This window comes from Engraulis encrasicolus, chromosome 10 (genome assembly GCF_034702125.1).
Source record: "Engraulis encrasicolus isolate BLACKSEA-1 chromosome 10, IST_EnEncr_1.0, whole genome shotgun sequence".
NCBI classification, from domain to species: domain Eukaryota; kingdom Metazoa; phylum Chordata; class Actinopteri; order Clupeiformes; family Engraulidae; genus Engraulis; species Engraulis encrasicolus.
Genome location: NC_085866.1, coordinates 42749143 through 42776642, shown reverse-complemented (window position 1 = coordinate 42776642; position 27500 = coordinate 42749143). Strand labels below are relative to the sequence as shown.

The 27500-nt window shown below is 40.7% G+C and overlaps 1 protein-coding gene across 1 annotated transcript in view; it reads left to right on the top strand.

The window, feature by feature from the left end:
• Positions 1-27500, top strand: part of LOC134457469 (ERC protein 2) — a 464874-nt gene that overhangs the window by 9820 nt on the left and 427554 nt on the right. The window contains exons 2-3 of the mRNA XM_063209477.1: positions 24559-24582; positions 25663-26103. Coding sequence (XP_063065547.1) covers positions 24559-24582; positions 25663-26103 — 465 coding nt within the window. The remainder of the gene's footprint in view (positions 1-24558; positions 24583-25662; positions 26104-27500) is intronic.

The window sequence follows — 27500 nt, the reverse complement described above, 5'->3', positions numbered from 1 at the left end:
CAACCAGCTAATGCAGGACATACAGAATCACATTCAATATGCTCTAATGAACATAATAAACCATTTGTAAATGTGTCATGTTGTATAATGTACTACGCGTTTGTCTGTTGAGTAATGGGGGCTGTGTCACTCGAGCATCCTGTAGAAGCATGACACAGTTTAAGATTCAGCATAGCAATGAATATGTCTGGCTTGTGAATTATATAAATTTGACAGTCTGCTGGGACAGAGAGGAAACTGAGAGATCACAGGCTGTCAGAGAGAGAGAGAGCGAGAGAGAGAGAGAGAGAGAGAGAGATAGAGAGAGATAGAGAGAGAGATTCAAGAGAGAGAGAAAGTGAGAAGAGCAGAGGGAGGGAGGGAGGTAGTGTTTGATCAAGGCTCTTGTTTGCGATAGCAGCAGCGGGCACACATATAGGCACTTTCTCAGCGATGCATCACCACAGATGGCGGAGCTGGTGGTTGGCTGGTGGTTGGAGGGCCGCTGGTGCTGCTGGTGGTGGTGGAGTCAGGGTGTATGATGGGAGCGCTGACAGGAGAACAGTAGTTCTACTGCCCACTGATTCTTAAAGATGGGTACTGCTGCTGTCGCCTCAAGCATTTGCTCATGGCGTGTTTAGATTGAACAGAATGACTTTATATACATACAGCACGTACAGCCCGGATACATGTCAGACCTTGTCAGGGGACAGACCAACAATTTGCCATTGCTGTTGTTAATATTTCCGGTGCACACACTCAACGTACGCACGCACACACAACCAAGGCAAGTAGCAAGGCACATAAAGCACACATTCTCCATACTTACACATTCACTTACACAGCTGAAATATGAACAGAATTTTCCATCAACCATTTTTCTACATAGCCTACCTAATCTTACAGGTTAATACCTTGTCATTTGTATCCTAGCTACAAAATGGCATGTACTACTGATTACATAGTATTGGTACTTAGTAGATTTGAGTAATAGCAAAACAGTATGTGTACATGCACACACACATGCACTCACAGTCCATGAGGTGTGCGTGCGTGCGTGCGTGCGTGCGTGCGTGCGTGTGTGTGTGTGTGTGGAGGACTTTCACCAATTGTAAGTAAAAAAGGAAAGCTTTCAGTTGTCCACAAAAGCTCAGTCCTGACTCCTTAGAGGCTGTGTAGAAAATAGGCTGCAATCATCTGTGGTACTTGAAAGCCTCTCAGTAAGTGCACGTCTGAGAAGGTGCAATTATTTCTGAATGTAATATAACTGGTATAATGGTACCTCTCGAGGCCTGATCGTCGTCTTCGTCCCTCTTTATCTATCATTCGGTTGCTTTTGATTCTTGCCAGATTACGATGTGATTAAAATGTTAATCTTGATGCATATTTAAAAACAGGTAAAAAATGGCATGCTTGGTTTGAGATTTGCTTTTCGGATTGAGATGGGCATTTATTTTGAAATATTGGGATTCTCCATAATAGCAGCCAAGCAACAAACTGTGTGCTATTCATGAATTCTTAAAAAATGCTATCATGTTTACCAAATCTTGCGTTATACCCTCGCGACCAGAACTCGTGTTTTCCGCTCAGTGAAGCGGTGAGCCTTTTTTAGAATGTTTTGTCATGTGAAGGGCACATGCCTCCTCACCAGGTGGTTGGGTTGCGTGCTTTTTGTCCCTCTGCAATATCTGTAGTTCTGACCTTCCTGGTTAGTATGTTTTTCACTGTGGCCTAGTTTTGTCTCTCTTCTCAATCCGTCTTGAGGTTCAAAGGATGGTTTTGGAGCATGAGCAGTGAGGGGGAAAAAAGTGTCGCTTAGATTTTTTATTTTTTTATTTTTGTGACACGCATGTCTGTCCTCTTGGAGTGAAAGTCAGGATGAGTCTTCACTAGGGCTGCACCATATATCGAAAATGTATTGATATCGGCTTGCGATACACGTATCGCAAAAGTTGTGCACGTATCGCAAACAGTTTTAACATTTTTAATAACAGGAAATTTAGTGAGAAGGTTAGAAAATGCATTAAAAAAATAATTTTTAGTTGATGCTGTATATTAGCCATGTTTTTTCCTAATAAAAAATAATTTTGGCAATAAAACATTGCTCTCAGTTGTTTTATACATGATAAAGTGTAGAATGGCAAGTAGAGAGGGGAAAATATATGTATATATTAAATATTGCGAGTAATATCGTTATCGCAGTATACAGTCATGTTATCGTGTATCGCATATTTTTCTAATATTGTGCAGTCTTCACTGGGTGTTACTTTGGCTTGTTGGTTTCATCCGGTCCTTGTTTGGATGCCAGGCACAGATCTCCATATTCGCTTGGCAGCGTCTAACAGCGTACACAAGCCTGCCATTTATACACTGAAGAGCTGTCAGTCTCTCTGATTAAAGAAACGTTGCTACAAAAGCCAATTGAGGGAGCAAGGTCCTTGCAGAATAGCTGGGTCTATTATTTCCCTTTTTCCACTTTAGACTTGGTTGAAATGCTTGGCCTCAAATAAGAGTCACACAGTAGATTGAGAACAGAGACAAAGACACACACAGACATACAAAGGTGCACGCACGCACGCGCGTGCACACACGCATATCCACACACACATGCATAGGAACGTGTTATCATGGACTGAACTATCTCAGTACAATATCCTGTGTGTGTGTGTGTGTGTGTGTGTGTGTGTGTGTGTGTGTGTGTGTGTGTGTGTGTGTGTGTGTGTGTGTGTGTGTGTGTGTGTGTGTGTGTGTGTGTGTATGCTGTTCTCTCTCTCCGTGTGGGGTGAGGGCGATGAGTAACAGAAGGCGGGGTCAGCAAGCAAGGCTTCTCAGTAGGTGTATGGACAGTTGCCCTGCGAAGCTTCCCTCAGTGTGCAACACACACAAACAGACTTGCATGCATCTACACACACACACACACACACACACACACACACACACACACACACACACACACACACACACACACACACACACACACACACACACACACACACACGAGGGCGCATGCACACACAAGTGCGCATGTACACACACACTTGCATGCATCTACACACATGCACATACAAACACACACACACTCATGCATCTACACACACACACACACACACACACACACACACACACACACACACACACACACACACACACACACACACACACACACACACACACACACACGCACATACTCACATGCATCTACACACATGCACATACACACATGCACACACACACATGCACACACACACACACACACACACACACACACACACACACACACACACACACACTCGCGCGCGCACACACACGTACACCTACACACATACACACTCACCCTGGTTGTGAGGAGGTGTGGAGGTGCACGATTGAGCGAGCCCTGCCCACGCACAAGATAGGCCAGCGCTCCCTTAGTGAGGGCCAGAAATAGGCCTGTTGTACTGGACTGTACACTACAGACTAGCTAGATAATACAGTATATTGAAGAAGACTGGCCTTATGTTGTAGATCAGGTTTCAGTGTTTTCTCTCCCTCCACAGTAGACTCTGTAAACACTGCAAATAATAACTGCAGTGTGTGTATAGTACTGTGCACCAGAGATTCGCTATGCAATTTATAGCATGGCATGGTTTTGAATTACTTGAGGTGAGTCAGTGTGTTTGTTTTAAGTGAATGCAGGTACGAGTGCTGCTGCATTGTGTTTCAATAGGAGCCCATGCGAAAAAACAAACAAACAAAAAAACAGGCGTAGTCAATTTTTTAAGGTGCTAGTTGGATAAAAGACTGTTATTTTCCTTCACAGGATTATTAGTGTGAAGTTACAAAGATTTTCAAACAAATAGCATTCACTGATTATATGAAATTAGATTCATTTTTGTTTTAAAGTTGCATTTTCTCTCAAATAATTCAGAGCGAGTGATTAAATTAGTGTTATTCTGTACCATAGAGGGAGTGAAGCAGGGCCTCGTTTGTGTTCATGGATAATGCTCAGGTATCTTACTGAGACCAGCAAGTGTGCTGAGTCAGATTTGTTCATTCATTTTCCCCTCGAATGCAATGTTATATTACAGAAGGAGCGAGCATGGACTAATTTATGGTATACTGTATTACATACAGAGGGAATAAGCAGGGTTTCATAGATGATGCTCTGCTATCGTGCAGAGACCGGAAAGAATTGACGATTTTGAAGTGTTTGAGTTTTCTCTCAAACGCAATGTTATATTGCAGAAAGGGTGAGCATGCACTCATTTATGGTATACTATACTGTTCTATAAGCGGAATAAACAGGGCCACATGGATGATGCTCAGCTGTACTGAGAACAGGAAGAATTCTTTTATTATTATTATTATTATTATTTTTCTTCAAGGTGCTACTTAAAGTGGTACTGTCCCATTTTTGGAAATAAGCTTATTTTACACCTTCCCTTGACTTAAATAGTAGGGGGTTACCATTCTCCTGTACTTTCAACCGTTCTCTGGCTATGGCTGTGCAAATTTTACCTCCAAGCTAGCAGTTAATATTGAGTCCTATGTGACCAGTTAGCCGCCAGCTGGTCTCATAGGACTCAATGTTAACTGCTAGCATGGAGGTAAAATTTGCACTGCTATACTCAGAGAACAGTTGAAAGTACAGGAGAATGGTAAAACCCAATCATTTAACTCAAGGAGAGGTATATAATAAGCTTATTTCCAAAAACGTGACAGTATAACTTTAAAGACCAGCTATCCTGTGAATGAAAAAAACAGAGTAGTAGAGTAGAGTAGAGTAGAGTAGAGTAGAGTAACTTTATTGATCCCCAGGGGGAAATTCAGGTATCCAGTAGCTTACATAAATACACAAATACACAAAAGCCCACATGGACATTTCAAGACAAAAATAAACACAGGAATAGTCATCAGGGTGGGGAAAATAAGTAAGGGTTAACGTTCGGCGAGAAGGTCGCTACCGTGGAATAGCAGCACGACAGAGAGAATCTTTAGACCCCGACGCGGAGCGGAGGGGTCTTGTTCTCTCTGAAGTGCTGCTATTCCACAAAGCGACCGACTCGCCGAAAGTTAACCCGCTTATTATATGGATATACTTAAATGACTCACACATGGCGGGGACATTTATTTAGGCCTATTTAATGTTAAGATATACATTTTTGTCTGCGCAAAACAAAACAGTGCCGTTGTGGAACACCGCTAGGCAACAGCTAGGTAGCCAGGACAACAGGTGTTGTCTATCACAGCAGCTGATTAGAGTCTTGTTGAAAAGTCGCTTTAGCAGTGAAAAGTCTTGTTGCCATTGACAGCGGTCTGTTATAGACCAACCCGTCCGTTATCGAAAAATAACAGACGTGCGAACGTTGGGGAGCCCCGTTGAAATGAATGGAGCATTCGACCGATGACGTCACAACCATATAATAAAATAAAATAATAGAGATAAATGTAGAAAAGGTAATTGTGCAAAAAGACATTCTGTGAGTTGGGATATACCAAAGCAGAAAAAAACATACTCTGTCAGTTAAGGTAGACAACAAGTGTTGATGGATACATCTATGATATAGTATAGTATGTAGAAGTAGGCAGTGTACAGAGTATGATAGGGGTTGAACATTCTTACAATGTCACAGTAAAGTACAGGTAAGTGTTTTAGGCAAGCACACACACACACCACACACACACACACACACACACACACACACACACACACACACACACACACACACACACACACACACACACACACACACACACACACACACACACACACACACACACACACAAAGAGGTTTCCCAGTAACACAGAGTGAAGTTAGAAGGATTTTCAAACAAATAGCATTCACTGATAATATGATTTTTGTTTTTTGTTTTAAAGTTGCATTTTCTCTTAAATGCAATGTTTTCTATTACAACAGGAGTGAGCCTTGACTCAATATTCTCTAATATTATAGAGGGAGTAAAGCAGGGCCTCATTGCTTTGCATGGGTTTCAGTATCGTGCTGAGAGCAGGAAGTGTGCCATTTGGGCAGCTCCCTCTGCTTTCTGCTCCTCTTGGTCACCCAATGAAGTGCCAGCGAGTGACCTGATGGCTCGGAACAGACCTGTGTTGGAAAATAACCTGCCGTGTGTGTGTGTGTGTGTGTGTGTGTGTGTGTGTGTGTGTGTGTGTGTGTGTGTGTGTGTGTGTGTGTGTGTGTGTGTGTGTGTGTGTGTGTGGTGTGTGTTGTGTGTGTGTGTGTGTGTGTGTGTGTGTGTGTGTGTGTGTGTGTGTGTGTGTGTCAGGGCTTGACACTGGCACCTGCCAACCGGCCAAATGCTGGTAAAACTTGGCTGTGGCTAGTAAAAATTACAGTGCCACTAGCCAATGTGGCAGGTACCTTATTCAACGGTATGACACATCAGAATAGCATTTATTCTGCATTTTACGCCAATCAATTGTTTCTATTTACATTCAAGAAAAAGCTCAGTTCCTCAGTTTTTATTTGTTTGATTTATTTCCATATAGAAAGCTATGCACTCATCTGATTGCTTTAAAGGGGTATGCCACTATTTTGGGGCTTATTACAGTTAAAATCGTTGGCTGGGGTTTATAAAGGTGGTAAAGTGTCTTATTTTTCATGTTAAGCGTTGTCTTGCTTTAAGACAAGTTAAAAGAGGGAATATGTCGCTAAGCTAGTGAAGGTCAATGTATCCGTGTAGCATTGTAGCATGCTACATGGATACATTGACTTTCACTAGCTTAGCGACATATTCCCTCTTTTAACTTGTCTTAAAGCAAGACAACGCTTAACATGAAAAATAAGACACTTTACCACCTTTATAAACCCCAGCCAACGATTTTAACTGTAATAAGCCCCAAAATAGTGACATACCCCTTTAACACCTCATCTTCTGAGGTTAGATGAACAGCGTCATGATAAAGAAAAAAACAATATCAAATTTGTGGCTAGTAGAATAGCTGGATGGCTAGTTACTCAGGAAAACCACTAGCCACATGGCAGGCAAGCAGAAAAGTTAGTGTCAAGCCCTGGTGTGTGTGTGTGTGTGTGTGTGTGTGCATGCTTTTTTATGTGTCCATGCCATTAAAATGCTCACTGAGAAGAACATAATATTGTCTAAAAATATCCAAGCCTTCCAAATGTCAGAGAGAGCTAATTGAACATCACTTCCCCTGGCTGTGGCACTGTGACACTGTAAGGCTGTATCTGGGGACCTCTTAAGAAAGCCTAGTGTCCTTGTGTGGTGTGTGTGTCTCGGGAGGCCTTTTAAAAAAGCTTGGTGAGTGTGTGCGTGTGTTTGTGTGTGTGCGCGCGTTTGTGCGTGTGTGTGTGTCAGGAGTCTTATTAAGTCCTGTGTCCTTGTTCACTTATCTGGCTCTACTGCAGTGGTTCCCAACCTATGGGTCGGGACCCAACCTATGGGTCGCCAAATATCCACAGAGGGTCACGAAGCCCACTTGATTTTAAGGGATTTAAGTTAAAATAGGCCTACCTTAAATAGCCGATGTTAAATAAATGACAAAGCATTTATTTAAATAATATATGCATAGAAGCAACAAAATGTAAATGAAAGACAAATAAAGGAATAAAATAACTAAAATGAGTTTTCGCGGGAAACAGAGGGTATCATGTGACTCCCTCTCGTGCAGGTGGTCGCGCGGTTGGGTCACCAAAGCTTTCAATGGTAAAAACATGGGTCCCTGGAGAAAAAGGTTGGGAACCACTGCTCTACTGGAATATAACAATGCTTGCCTGTGTGCCTATGTCCTGTTTTCCTTTCCCTGAAATCTGAAGCACATTCTGAGCTTCAGCCCACACTCTAGAGCATATTAGCTCGATACTGTGTTGGAAATATACTATATACTTGTGCAATTTTTTTTTACATTTATCCCTTGTACGGTGTTTGTGTTTAGGTTACATTGGAGGTGTCCAGGTTCACTGGACCCAAGCCTGTAGAAAAATTATAAAAAAAGAGAAAAATATAGCTCCTCCTGTGCACCCTCATGTTCCCTTCATCCTATGTGAATTTCTGTACATGTATGCGCATGACCCGGGAACACTACCTGTGTAATAGAAATGTGCAGCAAGAGGGATCTCTGATTTTTATCTTTTCTGAATATAAGTGACTTCTGTTGTAAAATTACATTTTTCACACAAGCCTTGTGTGTGCCTCCGTTTTCATGATCTCGACTGAATATAAGTCCCACAGACCTGAACACCTTACAAGGGTTAAAAAAGTGTTAAATGACCTGTGTAACTCTACATGGATGCAACTGGAAATAATGTAAACGATTGACCCCTTGAAAAGAAAATCCGCCCCGCCCCCTCCCTCCCTTTCCCTATTCACAATAATATAATTTTTGTCCTCAAATCCCCCACCCCTCTTTGTCAATACTGGACCCTTGGAGTCTTCCTAACCTTTTTGCCCCTGATGGTGTGTAGCTGCTTAGCGAATCAAAGATTAAACCACACGAGGAAATCCTGCAATGTCCCATCCAGATCCGTTAGCTTCTCAGCTCAGGCAGGGGCAGGGCGTTGTCTCCCTGGCTGAGTAAAGCGTGAAGCCTGGTACTGTGGTGGCAAGCGTGCTGTAGCACTTCTTATCTCTGGGTGTGGAGATGTGATGAGATTTCAAAGCGACAGAGACATCTCAGCTCTGACGTTTTTCTGTGCAGTGCAATTTCTTATGTGTGTGTGTATATGTACTGTGTGTGTGTGGGTGTGTCTGTGTGCGTGTGTGGGTGTGTGTGTGTGTGTGTGTGTGTGTGTGTGTGTGTGTGTGTGTGTGTGTGTGTGTGTGTGTGTGTAATTGTGTCTGTATATTTGTGTGCTTGTACCGTATGCACCTTCTACAGACTTTGTTGCCACGTCACCACTATATTCTCCTTCCCCAAAGCTCCTGTGTCAATCTCAACTGTAATTAAACATGAAACATGTTCTTAATTAGTCTTTCCATCCTTAGAAGGACTGTCCTTAATTACACTCTTTGATGTCTGTACATTCTTTCATTCTGTCTTCTTTCTGTCTTCTTTCTGTCTTCTTTCTGTCTTCTTTCTTTCTTTCTTTCTTTCTTTCTTTCTTTCTTTCGCTCTTTCGCTCTTTCGCTCTTTCGCTCTTTCGCTCTTTCTTCCGCTCTTTCGCTCTTTCTTTCGCTCTTTCTTTCTTTCTTTCTTTCTTTCTTTCTTTCTTTCTTTCTTTCTTTCTTTCTTTCTTTCTTTCTTTCTTTCTGTTGCTCATACCCATCCTTCCCTTTACCTTAAAGGGACACTGTTAGCGGCTGACTGGTCTCATAGGAGTCCATGTTAACTGCTAGCAGCATGGAGGTAAAATGTGCACTGTCATACCCAGAGAATAGTTGAAAGTACAGGAGAATGGTAAAACCCTATTATTTAACTCATGGGGAGGTGTAAAATAAGTGTATTTCCAAAAATTGGACAGTATCACTTTAAAGGTGCACTGTGTCTGATGGTGGCCAGAGTATGTATTGCAACTATGCTGCCCATTGAAACTGTGCTGCCTATTCCTTCATGAATATCTACTATGTCATAAACTAAGATTTACTAGAATGACCAAAGAACTGAAAAGTTTTGCAGCTAAACATTTTTTTCTGGAAAGTCTAAATGTTAGGCATGGAGAAGATTTACCTTTTCATGTATGAAAAATGCAATTTTCCCAGTCATAATGAATACTTGGAATTTGATGGTGTTGGTAAGTATTTGAGAAAGAGGCATCATTTGTGAATGGGCAGCAGGAATTCTGGAAACACAGTGCACCTTTAACCATCCTCTCCTTTCTGCCCCTCTCCTTTTCTCTTGATCTCTCCCCTCCCCCCTCCTCTTCTGTCATAGTGTTGTCCTGGGTGAATATTAATGGATCATACATGGAAAATGTAATAAAATTCAAGTCAATCGTGATGATGACCAGCCTTGGGCATATTTTATCGATCACATTGCAGGTCTTCGAAGCTGATGTTACTTTGAAATAAGAAAAAAAAAATGGTTTCACAGCGTTAGTCATGTGGCACTAGCTTGGTTAGGGCCACGGAGGCTGCTATCGTATGTGTGATGATGTTAATGCCAGTTATGTGAGGCGAAAGAAATGGTGATTAAAAGCTAAATACTGGATGATGAGCGAAAACATATTTTGAGCTTTGTTGTCATAGCGCCCAGTTTTAGTTTGAAGGCAGACGTCTTTGTTGGGATGAGGATGTACAGTTAGGGCCAGAAATATTTGGACAGCAACACAATTATCATCCTTTTCCACCCTATACCCCACCACAATGGATTTGAAATAAAACAAACAAGCTGTGCATTAACTGTAGACTCTCAGCGTTAATGTGAGGGTGTTAAAATCCATATAGCATAAACAGGAATGAAATAACAACGCTTTTTGTGTGTGTTGCCCACTTTTCAAGGGATCAAAAGTAATTGGACAGTAGGCTTCTCAGCTATTTTCCAGTCAGATTTGTGTTATTCCCATACTAGACCACCACCAAGATGTCAATACAAGGTCTTAGAGTTCATTTGAAGTGTTCCATTTGCATTTCCATATATTTTTACGGAATATCCATGAGATCCAAAGTCCATCTGTCACCATCAGTGATGCAAGCCATCATAAGGTGGAAAAAAATCAAAACAAACCCATTTGAGAGATGGGGAAACATTGAATGTGATTAATTAAAGAGTTCAGAATGTTGGAAAAAAGAAATACCAGAGCAACACCAAATTACCTGGCAGACATGGAAGACAAATGCTGTGGATGACAGACAATATTATGTATCTGGTGAACAAAAACCCATCTCCCAACAGTTGGCCAGATGTAGAACAGTGTCCAGGTGAACGGTGGAGACATGTCCAAGGCAACAATCCAGAAAAAGACCAAAAACATTGAGGAACACTTCACTATAGGAAATACAGAGGGTTCACTAAAAGATATAAATTATTGATTGCATCAGAAATAGCAATACCAGATTTGGCTTTGCCAAACAACGTCTTAAAAAGGCTGTATAAGTCTTGAGCTACATCCTATGGACAGAGGAGACAAAAATCATCTTGTACAAGGGTAATGGGAATAAATGAGTATAGAGAAGGGAAGGAACTGCTCACGATTCAAAGCATACCACCCAATGAGTGAATCATGGTGGTGGTAGTGTCATGGTGTGGGCATGCATATCTGTCAATACGATTATCCCCTTGTACGTATTGATGATGAGGATTACCGACAAAAGCCACAGGATGAATTCTGAAGATTTTCAGGCTATATTATCATATCATATTAAACCTAATGGTTCTGGACTGATTGGACAATGCTTCGCAGTGCAGATGGACAATGACCCAAAGCTTCATCTGAAAGCCACTAGCCATTTCTACCCCAGAAAAGTGGAATATTATTCAATGGCCCAGTCAATCACCTCACCTGAGTACGGTCGAGCAAGCATTTCACTTGCTGGAGGCAAAACTAAAGGGAAAATACCCTAAGAATAACAGGAACTGAAGACTGTTGCAATAGAGAGCTCACCATAGCATCACCAGGGATAAAACCCAGTGTCTATTGATGTCTATGGATTGCAAATTACAGGCTGTAACTGACTGGAAAGTATTTGCAACCAAATAATTAAAAATTGAAAGTTTGATGAATAAATACTAGACTGTCCAATTACTTTTGGTCCCTTAAAAATGGGGTGGCACTGATAGAAAATGTCATAATTCCTTCACAGATCACTCGATTTGGACGCAAACACCCCCATATTAAAGCTGAAAGTCTGCTGTTAATGTCCATCTCGTTTGTTTCATTTCAAATCCATTGGGATGGTGTACAGCACCAAAAACATGAGAATTGTGCAGATGTCCAAATATTTATGGCCCTAACTGTATACCGGTACGTTTACTTACTTGTCTCATTCTGTCCGGGAAATCTGTCTGTGCCTCACACTGAGTGTGTGTGTGTGTGTGTGTGTGTGTGTGTGTGTGTGTGTGTGTGTGTGTGTGTGTGTGTGTGTGTGTGTGTGTGTGTGTGTGTGTGTGTGTGTGTGTGTGTGTGTGTGGTCGGGATAATTTATTGGTATGTCAGAGTGACCAATGCTCTGAGCCCAACAGTGAGTGTGTAGCACTGGCTGTACTTGCTAAGACTGTGGATCTCCTTTCACTCTCAGAACACTCATTCTCTTTTGCTCAGGAGAGTTTTTCCTCAACTGTCAACTCTCTCTCTCGCTCTCTCTCTCTCTCTCTCTCTCTCTCTCTCTCTCTCTCTCTCTCTCTCTCTCTCACTCTCTCACTCGCTCGCTCTCCTTCTCTCTTTCACTCTCTCTCTCTCTCTCCTTCTCTCAGTCACTAATGCACACATGCTTGTGTGTGAATGCTTCTGCCCATCCCTCTCCCTCACTCTCCACGTACAGTACAGTATGCACTGGCTCCACTGGCTGTGTTGATGTGATGAGGCTGATGGCCACCAGGGTTGAGGTAATTTGCCTGTCATACGTTTTAACCTTGACTAAGAGCCCTGGCAGTGGCCTTCCTTTAAGTAAGCCATTTATCTCATTCGTGTGTGTGTCTGTGTGTGTGTGTGTGTGTGTGTGTGTGTGTGTGTATGTGTGTGTGTGTGTGTGTGTGTGTGTATCTACTACATCATCCTAGTCGTCCATTGGTGTGTGTGTGTGTGTGTGTGTGTGTGTGTGTGTGTGTGTGTGTGTGTGTGTGTGTGTGTGTGTGTGTGTGTGTGTGTGTGTGTGTGTGTGTGTGTGTGTGTGTGTGTGTGTGTGTGCGCGCGCGCGTGTGTGTGTGTTTCCCTTGGTGTGTTCCTTTGGTGTATGCGTGTGTGTCCCTTGCCGTGTGTGTGTGTGTGTGTGTGTGCGCGCGAGCGTGTGTGTGTCTGTGTCCACTACTTCATCCCCGTTGTCCCTTAGCCCTGCTCTGGCCATGATGCAGGCTGTTCTCTTCACACTCCCTCCCTCCCTCCTGTCTCCTGACACCAGGACTCCATAGCAGACTCTAATGATATACACACCACAGTCCTCTGCCTTACTAGAGGAGATGCACAGAGTGTTCAGTCATAGCTCTTTGGTTCAGACAAGATCGCCGGTGATCCTAATTGCTGTTTGTTGAAAAAATACCCAAGTAAAAAAAAAGTGTACTTAATATATACTTAATAAGTACGTTTTATTGTATTTAAAGTGTACTTCAAAAGTGTGTATTTAAAGAATGTTATTTTGGGACAACTTATAGTATACTTAAATGTACTTGAAATATAATTAAGTAGAGCTTAAACACATTTTAAGTTGACTTTTTTTGTACTAAAATTAAACTTTGTATAAGTGTACTTAATATACTAAAAATATATTTAACTTTAAGTACATTATAAGTATACTAACCAAGTCACTTTAAAATGTGTTTAATGTGTACTTTAGCATGCGGATAAGTGCATTTTAAGTACATTAGAAATCTATTTCAATGTCATGAGAAAGTACTTTATAGTATACTGCAGAAGTACATACTTAAGTTGTGTTATTTTGGGACAACTTATAGTATACTTAAATACACTTGAAATATAATTAAGTAGAGCTTAATCACATTTTAAGTTGACTTTTTTGTACTAAAATCAAACTTTGTACAAGTGCACTTAATGTACTAAAGCATACTTTACTTTAAGTACATTTCAAATATATTCACAAAAATCGCTTTAAGTACATTTTAAGTGTATTGACTCTAAATGTATTTTAAAGCGATGGTTCGGAGTAGAATCACCCTAATGCCATTTGAACCGTGACACCCATCCACCTTTACACCCGAAGTGTTTTCTGCCGCAGGCTTACATCAACAGAGTTGCCGTGTTATTCGATGTTTATTCCGGATAGCTTGACTCAAGCGCATATGGATCCTGGGCACCGTTTCCAAACTTTCCCCACAAAAATAACATGTCATGACACCAAACTTCTACAGTATAACAAATGTGGTTTGTACTCACAAAAAGATGAATTTGAAACTTTGTACATAGTCCAGGAGTTTATTAGTAACAACACACGAGACGATTAGCTTTTCTGCTGCTAAACATCCGTCGACGTCACTTCCTCCAGCTGGTAGTTCATGGAAACTTTCTTTATTGTAAGGTTTGTGTTTTAGTCCACAGCCAGGATATATGCACGAGTGTGGCATCGTCTTCTATTTATTAAACGAGGTAAAATTTAAATCCGAAGTGTTTAATTTCTAGTTGTAGCGCAAGCTGTCTTTTTGAGTTTTCCGCCTTCCGGACTCACGTATATTTGTTTCCATCAACAAAGTCCCAGCTGGAGGAAGTGACGTCGACGGATGTTTAGCAGCAGAAAAGCTAATCGTCTCGTGTGTTGTTACTAATTAACTCCTGGACTATGTACAAAGTTTCAAATTTATCGAATTAAAGACACTTTTACATGTTTAATTTGTGCACCAAAAAGTACACTTAAAGTGCACTTAATACACTAATAACACAACTTACGTAAGTACAGACTTCAGTATTGTGCTTAAAAGTTTAATAGGTAAGGTAAGGTCTTACATGCCTTTTTAAGATCCGTTTGTGCTCTTCAATATGGTGTTTTTACCATGAAAATACATTAACAAAATGGAAGGTGGAAGGTTATTTAATGTTACAAAGCATAATGAATAAATAAGCCTAGGTTAAAATACACTAAAATGATGGTTAAAAAAACTACCCAGGTGAAAAAAGTGTACTTAATATACTTAATAAGTATGTATTTTTGTATTTAAAATATACTTCAAAAGTGTGTATTTAAAGAATGCTATTTTGGGACAACTTATAGTATACTTAAATACACTTGAAGTATAATTAAGTAGAGCTTTAACACATTCTAAGCTGACTTTTTGGTACTAAAATCAATCTTTGCACAAGTGTACTTAATATACTAAAATCATACTTAACTGTAAGTACATTTTAAATATACTTACTAATTCACTTTAAAAGATGTTTAATGTGTACTTTAACATGCGGTTAAGTGTAACTATTTGAAGTATGCTACAAATCTATTTCAAGGTCATAAGAAAGCACTTTATAGCATGCTGCAGAAGTACATACTTAAGTTGTGTTATTTTGGGACAACTTAGAGTATACTTAAATACACTTGAAATATAATTAAGTAGAGCTTTAACACATTTTAAGTTGACTTTTTGGTACTGAAATCAAACTTTGTACAAGTGTACTTAATATACTAAAATCATACTCAACTTTAAGTACGTTTCAAATATTCTTTCTAATACCAAACTTTAGCACATTACTTTTAAAATACAAATACACTTAAAATACACTTAAAATATACTACACTAATAGTATGTTTTCAAATACAATAAATTTAAATACAATACACTAATAGTGTATTTTATAATACTACACGTTAACACATTACTTTTAAAATACAAATTTACTTGAAATAGACTTAAAATTGAATATACTACTAGTATAATTAACAATACCACACTTAAGCACATTACTTTAAAAATACAAATGTACTTACAATACATTTAAATACAATACACAAATAGTGTATTTTATAATACTACACTTAAGTACATTACTTTTAAAATACAAATGTACTTAAAATAACTAATAGTATATTTAACAGTACCACACTTAAGCACATTACTTTAAAAATACAAATGTACTTACAATACATTTAAATACAATACACTAATAGTGTATTTTATAATACTACACTTAAGTACATAACTTTTAAAATACAAAGATACTTAAAATACACTGAAAATATAATACACTAATAGTATACTTTATAATGCTACACTTTAGCACATTACTTTTAAAATACAAATGTACTTAAAATACATTTAAATAGAATATACTAATAGTATATTTAACAATACCACACTTAAGCACATTACTTTAAAAATACAAATGTATTTACAATTTATTTAAATACAATACACTAATAGTGTATTTTATAATACTACACGTTAACACATTACTTTTAAAATACAAATGTACTTAAAATAGACTTAAAATTGAATATACTACTAGTATAATTAACAATACCACACTTAAGCACATTACTTTAAAAATACAAATGTACTTACAATACATTTAAATACAATACACTAATAGTGTATTTTATAATACTACACTTAAGTACATAACTTTTAAAATACAAAGATACTGAAAATACACTTAAAATATAATACACTGATAGTATACTTTATAATGCTACACCTTAGCCCATGACTTTTAAAATACAAATGTACTTAAAATACATTTAAATACAATACACTAATAGTGTATTTCATAATACTACACTTAAGTACATTACTTTTAAAATACAAAGATACTTAAAATACACTTAAAATATAATACACTAACAGTATACTGTATAATGCTACACTTTAGCACATTACTTTTAAAATACAAATGTACTTTAAATAGACTTAAAATTCAATATACTAATAGTATATTTGACAATACTACACTTTAGCACATTACTTTTAAAATACAAATGTACTTACAATACATTTAAATACAATACACTAATAGTGTACTTTATAATACTACACTTAAGTACATAACTTTTAAAATACAAAGATACTTAAAATACACTTAAAGTATAATACACTAATAGTATACTTTATAATGCTACACTTTAGCACATTACTTTTAAAATACAAATGTACTTAAAATAGACTTAAAATACAATATACTAATAGTATATTTGACAATACTACACTTTAGCACATTACTTTTAAAATACAAATGTACTTACAATACATTTAAATACAATACACTAATAGTGAATTTTATAATATTACACTTAAGTATATAACTTTTAAAATACAAAGATACTTAAAATACACTTAAAGTATAATACACTAATAGTATACTTTATAATACTACACTTTAGCACATTACTTTTAAAATACAAATATACTTGAAATACACTTAAAATATAATACACTAATAGTATATTTGACAATACTACACTTAGCACATTACTTTTAAAATACAAATATACTTAAAATACATTTAAAATACAATACACTAACAGTATATTTTATAAAACTATATTTAAGTACATAACTTTAATAATACAAATGATTTTAAAATATATTTAAAATACACTAAACTATAAGTATATTTTTAAATACCATACTTAAGTACTGTACTTGATAAATAGAGTGTACTTAAAATATACTTTCAGAAAATTAAATATATTTAAAGTACACTTAAGTACACATTTTTTTGACCTGGGTAAACCTGAACTATGTCAGTGTTACTATAACAGAGTTACCGATTCTATACTGTAGCAACTTATATTTATAGCAATTTATATTCAAATTTACAGTAAGCATCCAAACAGCCATTTATATTTACATGTCTGCACTACCATACCAACATGTATTTCTCCAATGACATGCATTTCACAGTAGACAATTGAGGCATACAAATAAATGAAATGAAATACAAACAAACACTCATAAAGTAAGATTAAGATTAAGAATCAGACATCATCACTGTGGTAACAAGCTTGTATCAGACTCTGCATGAAAATGTTAATAGCACAGTGCTCTGCCTTAATGGGGGAGACTTGCACTCTGCTCTGCTGCCCAAATAGAGGTGACTTTGCACTGCCTTTTTTCATCCAGAGTCACTTTTATCAGGTGGTTGTTACAAAAATGGTAATGACCAAGCCTTAGTCTTCTTGACTCCGTGAGACACTACCCCTGTTGCAAATTAGCTGTTACTAGAATGGCAATGCGCACATCATAATGTACTAGCAAAGGCCCTGTACTCTACACTGCCATAGTGGTCTTACGTTTTTTTTTTTTTCAGTGACTTTTACGATGTCCCAGTGGCGGGACAGTGACTGGAGGGGCTTACAGTCTTGGTAGAGTAATGGCAATGTTGTTATGATGTAGTTGAGTTTCTTCTGAAAATCACTAGGATGGGCTGCCAGGGATCCCATCTGCAGCAAAATGTGAATAGTGGCAACTTGCACAGCTCTCTGCTGTCCAAATAGAGGACGCTTGTACTTGCACAGGGGGGTCTGTGGGGACAGGCCAGGGGTCTGCCTGTCAGAATAATAAGTGTCACCTCCAGCCCTGGGCGTGTGGCGGCCCCGGTGGCGTGACGAGTGGCCGGAGAAACACACCTCTGAACCACGCCATCTGCTTCCTGGCACGCTGGCACGAGGTGCCTGCCTGCCTGCCCGCCTGCCTGCCCACCTGGCATGGGCACAGCACACTGACATGACATAAGCAGCTCGCAATATGGCTGCCTGTGCCCTACCCGCTCACCACTAATGGAGGCAGAGTGGGATGAAATGGGAGTGCGGATGCCACAGTTGCCCACCTCTACTCTCAGCTCCATCTTATGTCACCTCACGTCAACACTGACATGACATAAATAGCCAAAAATACGGTTGCTAGCTAGAGGTGGGAGGTATGGCAAAAATGTTATATCACAATATTTATTAACATGATGCTGTTCCATCGAACAAAAACAGAAACAGGCATTTTAGGGCTACAGAAACCTTTCTGAACAGATTTTAATCAGAACTGTATAATTTGGTTTTATATTCTTGCAATGTTGCATGTGCAAACATTGTTAACAAATTGAAATGCAAACAAACTGAGCATCATCACTCTGATTAAGTGAACATCCCCACTCCAAGGCGATCTATACGATCTACACAATTTTTCCACTTTGTCAGATTTCCTACAGTAAGATCTTCTACTCGATTTTACGATTCATGATACTATATCGTAATATTGCACACCCCTATTGCCAGCTAATGGCTTGCAAAGCATGGCAGGCACAGAGTGAGCACTCAACATTAACTTGAGATAAGTCAGTCCTCAACAAGGCTTCCCGCGAATTGTATACACATGGTATACACAGCGGTATCCCATGGATATGAGCAGCCCCTGCCCCGCCTCGCCCAATCTCACTCCATGTAGATTTTAATGTGAGGTAGGCAACACAAAAAGGCTGTCTGCAAAGTGAAGGTGCTGAGGTTGCAAATTAGCTCTCTAGCTACAAACATTTTATGTATTCACATCTGCAATTTGTGTCATGGCCTTGTCATGTCACGTTTGTAATAATGTGCACTGCATTGTCCCTGCTAAATAAACTAGAAAAAGGGAGATGACAAGAGGATGCCTGTCTGTATAAGCAACCCCACCCCATCTCCACACAGCCGTCAGTGGTGTGAGATAAACAGTCCACAATATGACTGCCAGTTCATGGTGTACAGGCGGCATAGAGAGGGTGCCTGCCTGCCTCTATAACCAACCCCACCCAATCTCGCCTCTTGTTGATACTGACAGGAGATAGTCACTGTAGCTCAACATGGCTGGCCAATAACTAAGCAAAGGCACAGTGAGCTGGCAGGGTGAACACCCATTCCCACCCCATGAGCAACCTCACCTTACCCCTGCCTCCTATCGACAAGAAGACTGTCCCCGTCAAGACTTGTTGCCATGGATAACTAGCCAGTTATTTGTTTATTTAGTGCCTGTGTGTTTCTCCTGTTTGTGCATTTTGATCGTGTTCACGTCGTGTTCTCAAGAGCAAAATGTGTAAATTGCATGGGCCCCTGTGAGAAATCGCAGCGAGAACACCCAGCCCACCCAGCCTACCCAATAAACAACCCCACCTCACGTCGACACCACACCCATTACCGCCAAGACTTGTTGCCACGGACAACCCGCCATTTATTTATTTGTTTATTTACCAACCTGTTTGTTTTCTGTCATTTATTAACGTTGTTTGCTCGAAAGAAGCCAGGTGAAACAGAGCCCATTTCAGTGTGATGGGTTACCTATTTAGTTGCAAATTGATTTTACTGCTCAGTCAAGCCTGGCTCGATGCATATTTATTAATTTATTATTTATTTATTTGTTTGTTTTCCTGCTTGATTAGGTCAGGCCAGAAATAGTTTTATCCCCTGACTTAATTATTCGTTTCACTTTCTCAGTTCAATTATGAGGACGTAGTAAACTAATTTTTTCCTGCATGGAGACATTTTTGGAAGTGGAAGCAGGATTGAAAATCAAGGTGTTACGTTCACCATATATATATATATAACATTGCTGCTTGGCTTCAGCATGATTCCTTTCCAATTTGTTTGCTTCCTGGGTATCCGTAGTATATATATATATATACTATGGATACCCAGGAAGCAAACAAATTGGAAAGGAATCATGCTGAAGCCAAGCAGCAATGTTCCAGAATGAAACACAAAATTGAACGCTATAATAAAGTTGCTGCAGAGCGGGACTAAATTCCCATAGATTGCCTGGTTGAAAAAAAGTCAGTTTAGGTCAGTTTCGGTGAGTCATTTTAGTGAGTCATTTTCCAGTCCATAGTAGCTGAGGGGGTGACTTGTCTGGGGATTGAATCCAACAACGTAAACAAATCACACTGAGATTAATAGAGAAATTTGACAAAGATGATGCACTCAGAACGTTCAACTTAACCATCCTCAGACCTGTGGGGAAGGCAAATACCAGGCATTATCCACTTATCTTATATTTAGTAGTCTATCCTATCTGACAAAAGTTGACATTTAGAAGCTGGAAGCTGAGATGAGGATGGAACAAGTGCCATTTACTCCATGGGTCATTGGGTTCATACACAGGCAGCAAACGCACTGATTAGTCCGGAACATTGCCACTTGGTTTCAGAATGATTCCTTTCCAAACAATAGAGCACAAATGGAACCTTATACATTTACAATAATCTAGATGTCCATTGGGGCTTGGATGCAAAATCAGACTAAACACAGAGTGTCTGCTTGGTAGAAGTAGGATTGGTGTGGTCAGGTTTCTTACTGGTCCATTGTGAAACTCAGGATTTGTTTATAATTAGAGTTGTATTCCCTATCATTTACATTGACATTGGTAGATGAAATAGGCCAAGATGACAGCAAATGGAACATGTGATTTAACTATCGCCCTTCACTTGTGTACGTCCAGATCCTTGTTGAGAAATTAAAAGCTTTCCCTGATTCCCACACAAAGTGTGACTTAACTGGCACACCTCTGTTGGGTGCAGGGTTAACTAGGCCACAGTGAAGGAGACGAGGAGAAAGTTAAGGTTATGAAAACTAGGAAGAAAGAGAGGCCTGACATTGGAAGAGGGTGAACCAAAGAAGAGAACAAACAGAGAGATAAAGAAAAAAGACTTTGGGGAGTTTATCTCAGCAGGCTAGTTTATTTGTATTCCCTACTGGGAAACCTCCAGAGCGAAGAATTCACTGGACTGAAAATTCTGAGAGACGGGCAGGAGAGAGAAAGAAGTGGGGTGGGGGGTGGTGGGGCTGAGCGAGATAGAGAAAGAGAGTTGTTAAGAAATACACCAGTGGATTTACAACTGGGCTCTCTTCAAAGCTGCTGTTGGACCTCGACTGTTGTGATGGATTTGCTCAAAATCAATAATTGAAAACATGCTGCCACACTCCTGTTTCCTGCACTTACATATCGTGCAAAATCTTTGACACGTGCACGCATGTACACGCACGCACGCACGCACACACACACACTCAAGAACAATTGAAAATAAATAATGCTGTTCAGTGTACTGCACACACACACACAGACACACACACACACACACACACACACAGACAGATCGAGCGTGATGCTGGAAGAGCTTTTTAGGCAGGCCTCACGGTCCTCCCCCTCTGTATTTTGGCAGGCAGTGTGCTGTCAGCCCACGCTTGGCTTTACAGAACAACAAATCTCAAATTCAATATTTTTCAACTGAATACATTACTACAGCGGAGCGGGACCAATGACAAATAGAGGCATCGCCTCCGAAAGAGGTAGCCAGAGGAGGCTGTCGCACGACACAGTGTTGTGAAGTGCCATCGTCTCAGGTGTTCTTCGCTGACAAATCTGTGGAATGGGAAAGGCCTCTAGCTCCTCTCTTACTCATAATTTGAGGCGCTTTAGGAGCATTTACGTTATCAGCATTCATCACAACGGACAAGAATGGTGTTTGTGTGTCACACACACACACACACACACACACGCACACACACACACACACACACACACACACACACACACACACACACACACACACACACACACACACACACACACACACACACACACACACACACACACGCACGCGCACACACACACACACACAGACATGAGCGCACACACACACACACACAGACATGAGCGCACTCACACACACACACAGACATGAGCGCACTCACACAGATATACACTCTTCCTCCCCCACTCTCTCTTTCTCCCTCCTGAAGGGTTGCCTAAGTGCGAGCTGCATAATCTCAGTCTATTGTTTGCGCTGGTGAGTTTTTTGTGTATGAAATATGTGGAGTGTTTGCTCTGCAGTGTCAGTATAAAGTAATGCAGTAGGCTACAATATGGAAGTGTGATTGTGCATTATGTTTTCTGTGTGAATACAGTATGTGTGTGAAACCAGCCATGAGAGAGAGAGAGAGAGAGAGAGAGAGAGAGAGAGAGAGAGAGAGAGAGAGAGAGAGAGAGAGAGAGAGAGAGAGAGAGAGAGAGAGAGAGAGAGAGAGAGAGAGAGAGAGAGAGAGAGAGAGAGAGAGAGAGAGAGAGAGAGAGAGAGAGAAGATGGGGAAGATGAGCTGTAATGAATAGAAAAATGGATATATATACGTAGGGTATTTTCCTTAGATTGTTCTTTATATAGGGTATTTTCCTTAAATTGTTCTGTATGTGTGAATGAAGTGAACACCGCTCCATTGACAGACAAACAGACAAGTCAGACAGAGAGACAAGTCAGTCAGACAGACAGACAGACAGACAGACAGACAGACAGACAGACAGACAGACAGACTTACTGAGAGACAGACAGACAGACAGACTTACTGAGAGACAGACTTACTGAGAGACAGACAGACATACTGAGAGACAGACAGACTTACTGAGAGACTGATGGACATGCTGCTAGTATTCCAGGCGGGGCAGAGCAGAGCCGTACGGAGCAGAGCTGAGTGGATCTGATCCCAGCCGAGTGTCTCTTTAATAGGGTGCTGCTGTCAGCACCTCACCCCGGGGGCCTCTGGAGCCCGCGCCCCAGCCCGCGCCCCACCCCAGCCCCAGCTTTAATCTCCCTGACTTATGGCCACGCCGATGACACTCGACAGCACTCTTGCAATAACACCGGAGACTCTCCTCCTCCGGCTCTGTCACCCCGCGGGGCCACTCACTTTGTCTCGACTCAACACAATCCCTTGAAAAACTCAGGCCCCCTTTTCACTTCGCTTCATGAAAGACGAGGCGTGTGTGTGTGTGTGTGTGTGTGTGTGTGTGTGTGTGTGTGTGTGTGTGTGTGTGTGTGTGTGTGTGTGTGTGTGTGTGTGTGTGTGTGTGTGTGTGCGCGCGCGCCTGTCTGTCTGTCTGTCTGTCTGTCTGTCTGTCTGTCTGTCTGTCTGTCTGTCTGTCTGTCTGTCTGTCTGTCTGTGCGTTTTAAGTGGAAGAGCAAACACACTACATATTTGTTTGCCTCTGAATGTCATCCGTCATTGCCACAGGCATTTTGAATGATGATGGTAGTTCTTGTTTGTACTGTAGGACATATGGGCATGAGATCATTGTGTGTGAAGACTGTTTCCTACGGTAGTGAAACAATGGCTTGTAGAAAAAGGAGCTTTACTGCCATCTGTTGGAGGATGATGGTGGCTGCACAGTACATGCGCCTGAAAAACTGAGGAGAATAATTTCGAATTGGTCTGCAGATGTTCATCAGGTGCAAGTCAATGACTTCCCATTAAATCCCTTTCAATTTCACTTCAGGCTAATACACATTTTTGAAAGATTCTCAGAATATGGTTCAAGATAGCTTCCAGCCTGAGGTAAGACTCCTTCAAAAGGGCTATGATAATGATCTTGGAGTTTTTATTGGTATCATTCTCAGACTGAGCAAGTCTCCCCATCCGATCAGATTGAAGTTCACACAACTTGTCACAGGGGAGCCGTCATGGACTATTACTGGGAAAACTGACCTCCAAATATGCTCAGACTAAATTAGCCCATTTATATTCAACATCTGGCACAGCACCTGACCTCATAGTCCACTGCCTTTCATAATCTGCATAAAAAACAGCCATTTGCATTCACACACTCTTGCTGTATACAGATTTAGCCCAGTACACAACATTAGCATAAAACTCTGCACCAAATGGTCAACTTTGCCCTTCCATTTTTTTCTTGCCAGTTTTTCACCCGAAGGCATTTCATTTTGTTTTTGAACTGACTTTGAAAGGATCTTCCCCATTGAGATGTGTCTTCATGTGGTCTCACTGGTTTGTTTGCATTCCCTGCAGTATGTTCACTTACAATATCAAATACTCATTTTGCTTTAAAAAGCCTTTAAAATGCATAAAAGCCCTTATGGGCATAAAAAACATTATTTTGTTTTGCTTTGCATGTTTTTAACAATAATCAACCATAATGTAAAAATGTTTGTTTTCTTTGGTTGCTATTCATTTTTGTGTTATTCATTTGTGTGGCTGTGCTGTTTCCTCTTTTGTTGGCTGTTCCCATGTTTTACCAGACTTCTTTGGTTCTGTTTACTGTTTCCTTCATCTATCGATTCTCTGCTGAAGTCACTGGACCCCAGGAGAGCCAAGGTTTGTTTATGTGTGGTCTGTGCTGTCTCTGGGCCCTTCTCAAAACCCAGGACAATGTCCTTCCAAGTGTATCAGCCTAATTAGTCACACCCAGTGATTGAATACTCTTTATTAGTCACACCCAGTGATTGGATATTCTGTAGAGTTCACCAAAGAGTATCCCATCACTGGGCATGACTAATTATGCTGATACACTTGGAAGGACACTGTCCTTGGTTTTGAGAAAGGCCATGTGTCTCTTTGTTCACTTGTGTCCACATAATCACTCTTAGGCCTTTTTTGTTCAGTTCTTTGTAGCCTTTTTTCAGCTTCTTTCTTGAGTTCAGTGTGTTAGTGTGTGTATTTGTACTGTATGTGTGTTTTTCAATGTAGTACACGTACATGTTTCTTGTTTGTTGCTTTGTTTAACCGTCTCTTGTCCAATTTTCTTTCCAAATGGCTCTCTAAAAAGCGTGGGACCATGGACTCTCTTTCCCGCCAGTTGTAGCTTGGCCAGCAGTAGACTTCAAAGCCTAGATTTGCCGCACTCCTGTGAACAGTTTGTTCTGGATAACTTTAATGCAACCCTGTATATTCCTTAACTGCCCCTGGTTTAGAAAGAACTACAATAATAGAACTACTAGAGTAGGAAAATGCTTTTGACTGAAACTGGAATCCTCTTGTCAATGTCACCCTCTCCCCTGCTTTATGTACCGTCTGAATGTCAATAAATAATAAGATAGTAATTGTAATAAGATAGTGTTGAAGTATAGTTTACCATGTAAGCATTTATATGAACTACACAAGTAAAGCAAAATGATCAACATCTAAAATAAGTAAACTATCTGAAGTAATGGTGATTGACGTACAAAAGTTCAGCTTTTCCTCTTAAGCTCAGTTTTTTGTACTGTACCTACCACCACTATCGCTGTCTTACTATTTTCCTGTGTGTCTCTCTGTCTGTCTGTCTGTCTGTCTGTCTGTCTGTCTGTCTGTCTGTCTGTCTCTCTCTCTCTCTCTCTCTCTCTCTCTCTCTCTCTCTCTCTCTCTCTCTCTCTCTCTCTCTCTCTCTCTCTCTGTGGGCGCCCGTGGCTCTGCCAGCACCTGCAGATGACCATCCAGGCCCTGCAGGACGAGCTGCGCACCCAGCGCGACCTCAACCAGCTGCTGCAGCAGGAGAGCCGCGCCGCTTCTGGCGCCGCCAGCCCGGACCGCCTGCCGCCCGGCGTGGAGCCCACCGAGGAGAACTTCCAGCGGCTGCAGATGGAGCACGACCGGCAGGCCAAGGAGCTGTTCCTCCTGCGCAAGACCCTGGAGGAGATGGAGCTGCGCATCGGCAGCCAGAAGCAGACGCTGTCCTCCCGCGACGAGTCCATCAAGAAGCTGCTGGAGATGCTCCAGAGTAAAGGGCTGGGGGAGGGCGACGGTGGTGGTGGTGGGCTGCGGACGTCTACCAGGAGGTCCATGGACGCTGAGGACCAGCTGGGGCAGCTGGAGGTGCTGCTGGATCAGAGGGAGAAGGAGAACCAGCACCTGAGAGAGGTGAGAGGGAATCAAGATTAGATTAGATTCAGTTTTGTTAGTGTGTGTGTGTGTGTGTGTGTGTGTGTGTGTGTGTGTGTGTGTGTGTGTGTGTGTGTGTGTGTGTGTGTGTGTGTGTGTGTGTGTGTGTGTGTGTGTGTGTGTGTGTGTTAATGTATGTGAGTATGCATGCATGTTTGCAGACATGTATGTGTGTATGTATGAATTCACAGTAACCAAATGCAGTTTAGGGGATGAGATGAGGTTACCAAGATATGTCTCAGTATCATCTTAGGCTGCTATGCAACACCTCCAGACAGCTATTGAGAGATAATCTAAAAAGTTTGTTTAAGAGCGCTTCCCGGACTCTGAAAAAGTTTGGTTGAGGTGCTCTTTGGATAGGGAAAAAACGAAGAAAATCCAAGGCACTCTCCTTTTGGAAAAGTTAAAAAGCCTTTATTGTGATGGCTTTGTCATACAAACTGTATTAGACATTTAAAGACCCCAACACGTTTTGGCAGTCATGCTTTCTTCAGTGAGTCATTTTCTTCAGGGAGTCATTTTCGTCAGTTTTGCATATTGAGAGATAATATTACTCATCTTACTCATCCCGGATATGGTGGTTAAAGTAGGTGTGTTGTAAGCACACTGTTTTTGTGGGCTTCTAGACATTTCGCCTGTCATCCAAAATGCAGTGCTTCTTCAAGAAGACTTTAAGCTCCAAAGGAAGTTGCAGTTGCTTGTAAATTAATAAATAACTTTTTCATGAATACTTACCACCACCATCAAATTCCTAGTATTCATTATGACTGGAAAAATTGCACTTATCATACATGAAAAGGGGGATCTTCTCCATTGTCCACCATTTTGAATTTCCAGAAATAGTCATTTTTAGCTGCAAAACGTACTGCACTGTGGTCATACTTGTAAACAATAGTTAATTATCCTGTAAATATTCCTGAAACGATCAAAGTTGGCAGTAGACAGCACAATTTCAATGAGCAGCATAGTTGCAATACCCACTCTGGCCACATCCTACACAGTGCACCTTTAAGGTCAACCATGAGGTGTTCAATGAGGACAAGCAAAGTAAAGTAGATTAGTAGTGTCCCTTTCCTCCTAGTGTTCTCAATGACAGCTACACTAATGGTTGTCAATGGTCAGGGGACAGATGGGGTGAAGAGTTAACAGGTTTATGGGGGCAGGCGGCTCAGGAAGGTCAGGGGGGAGGAGGAGGAAGAGGAGGAGGAGGAGGAGGAGGAAGGGGAGTGACTCATTGCTCTGCTCCACTGACGGGCAGTTTGGAAGGAGTATTGGAACGCCTTCGTTCGTTGCCATCAATTTTCTCTGAATGAATGGGACGCGTGCACACACATTGGCACACACATTTGTACACACAATTCATTGGCAACAAATCA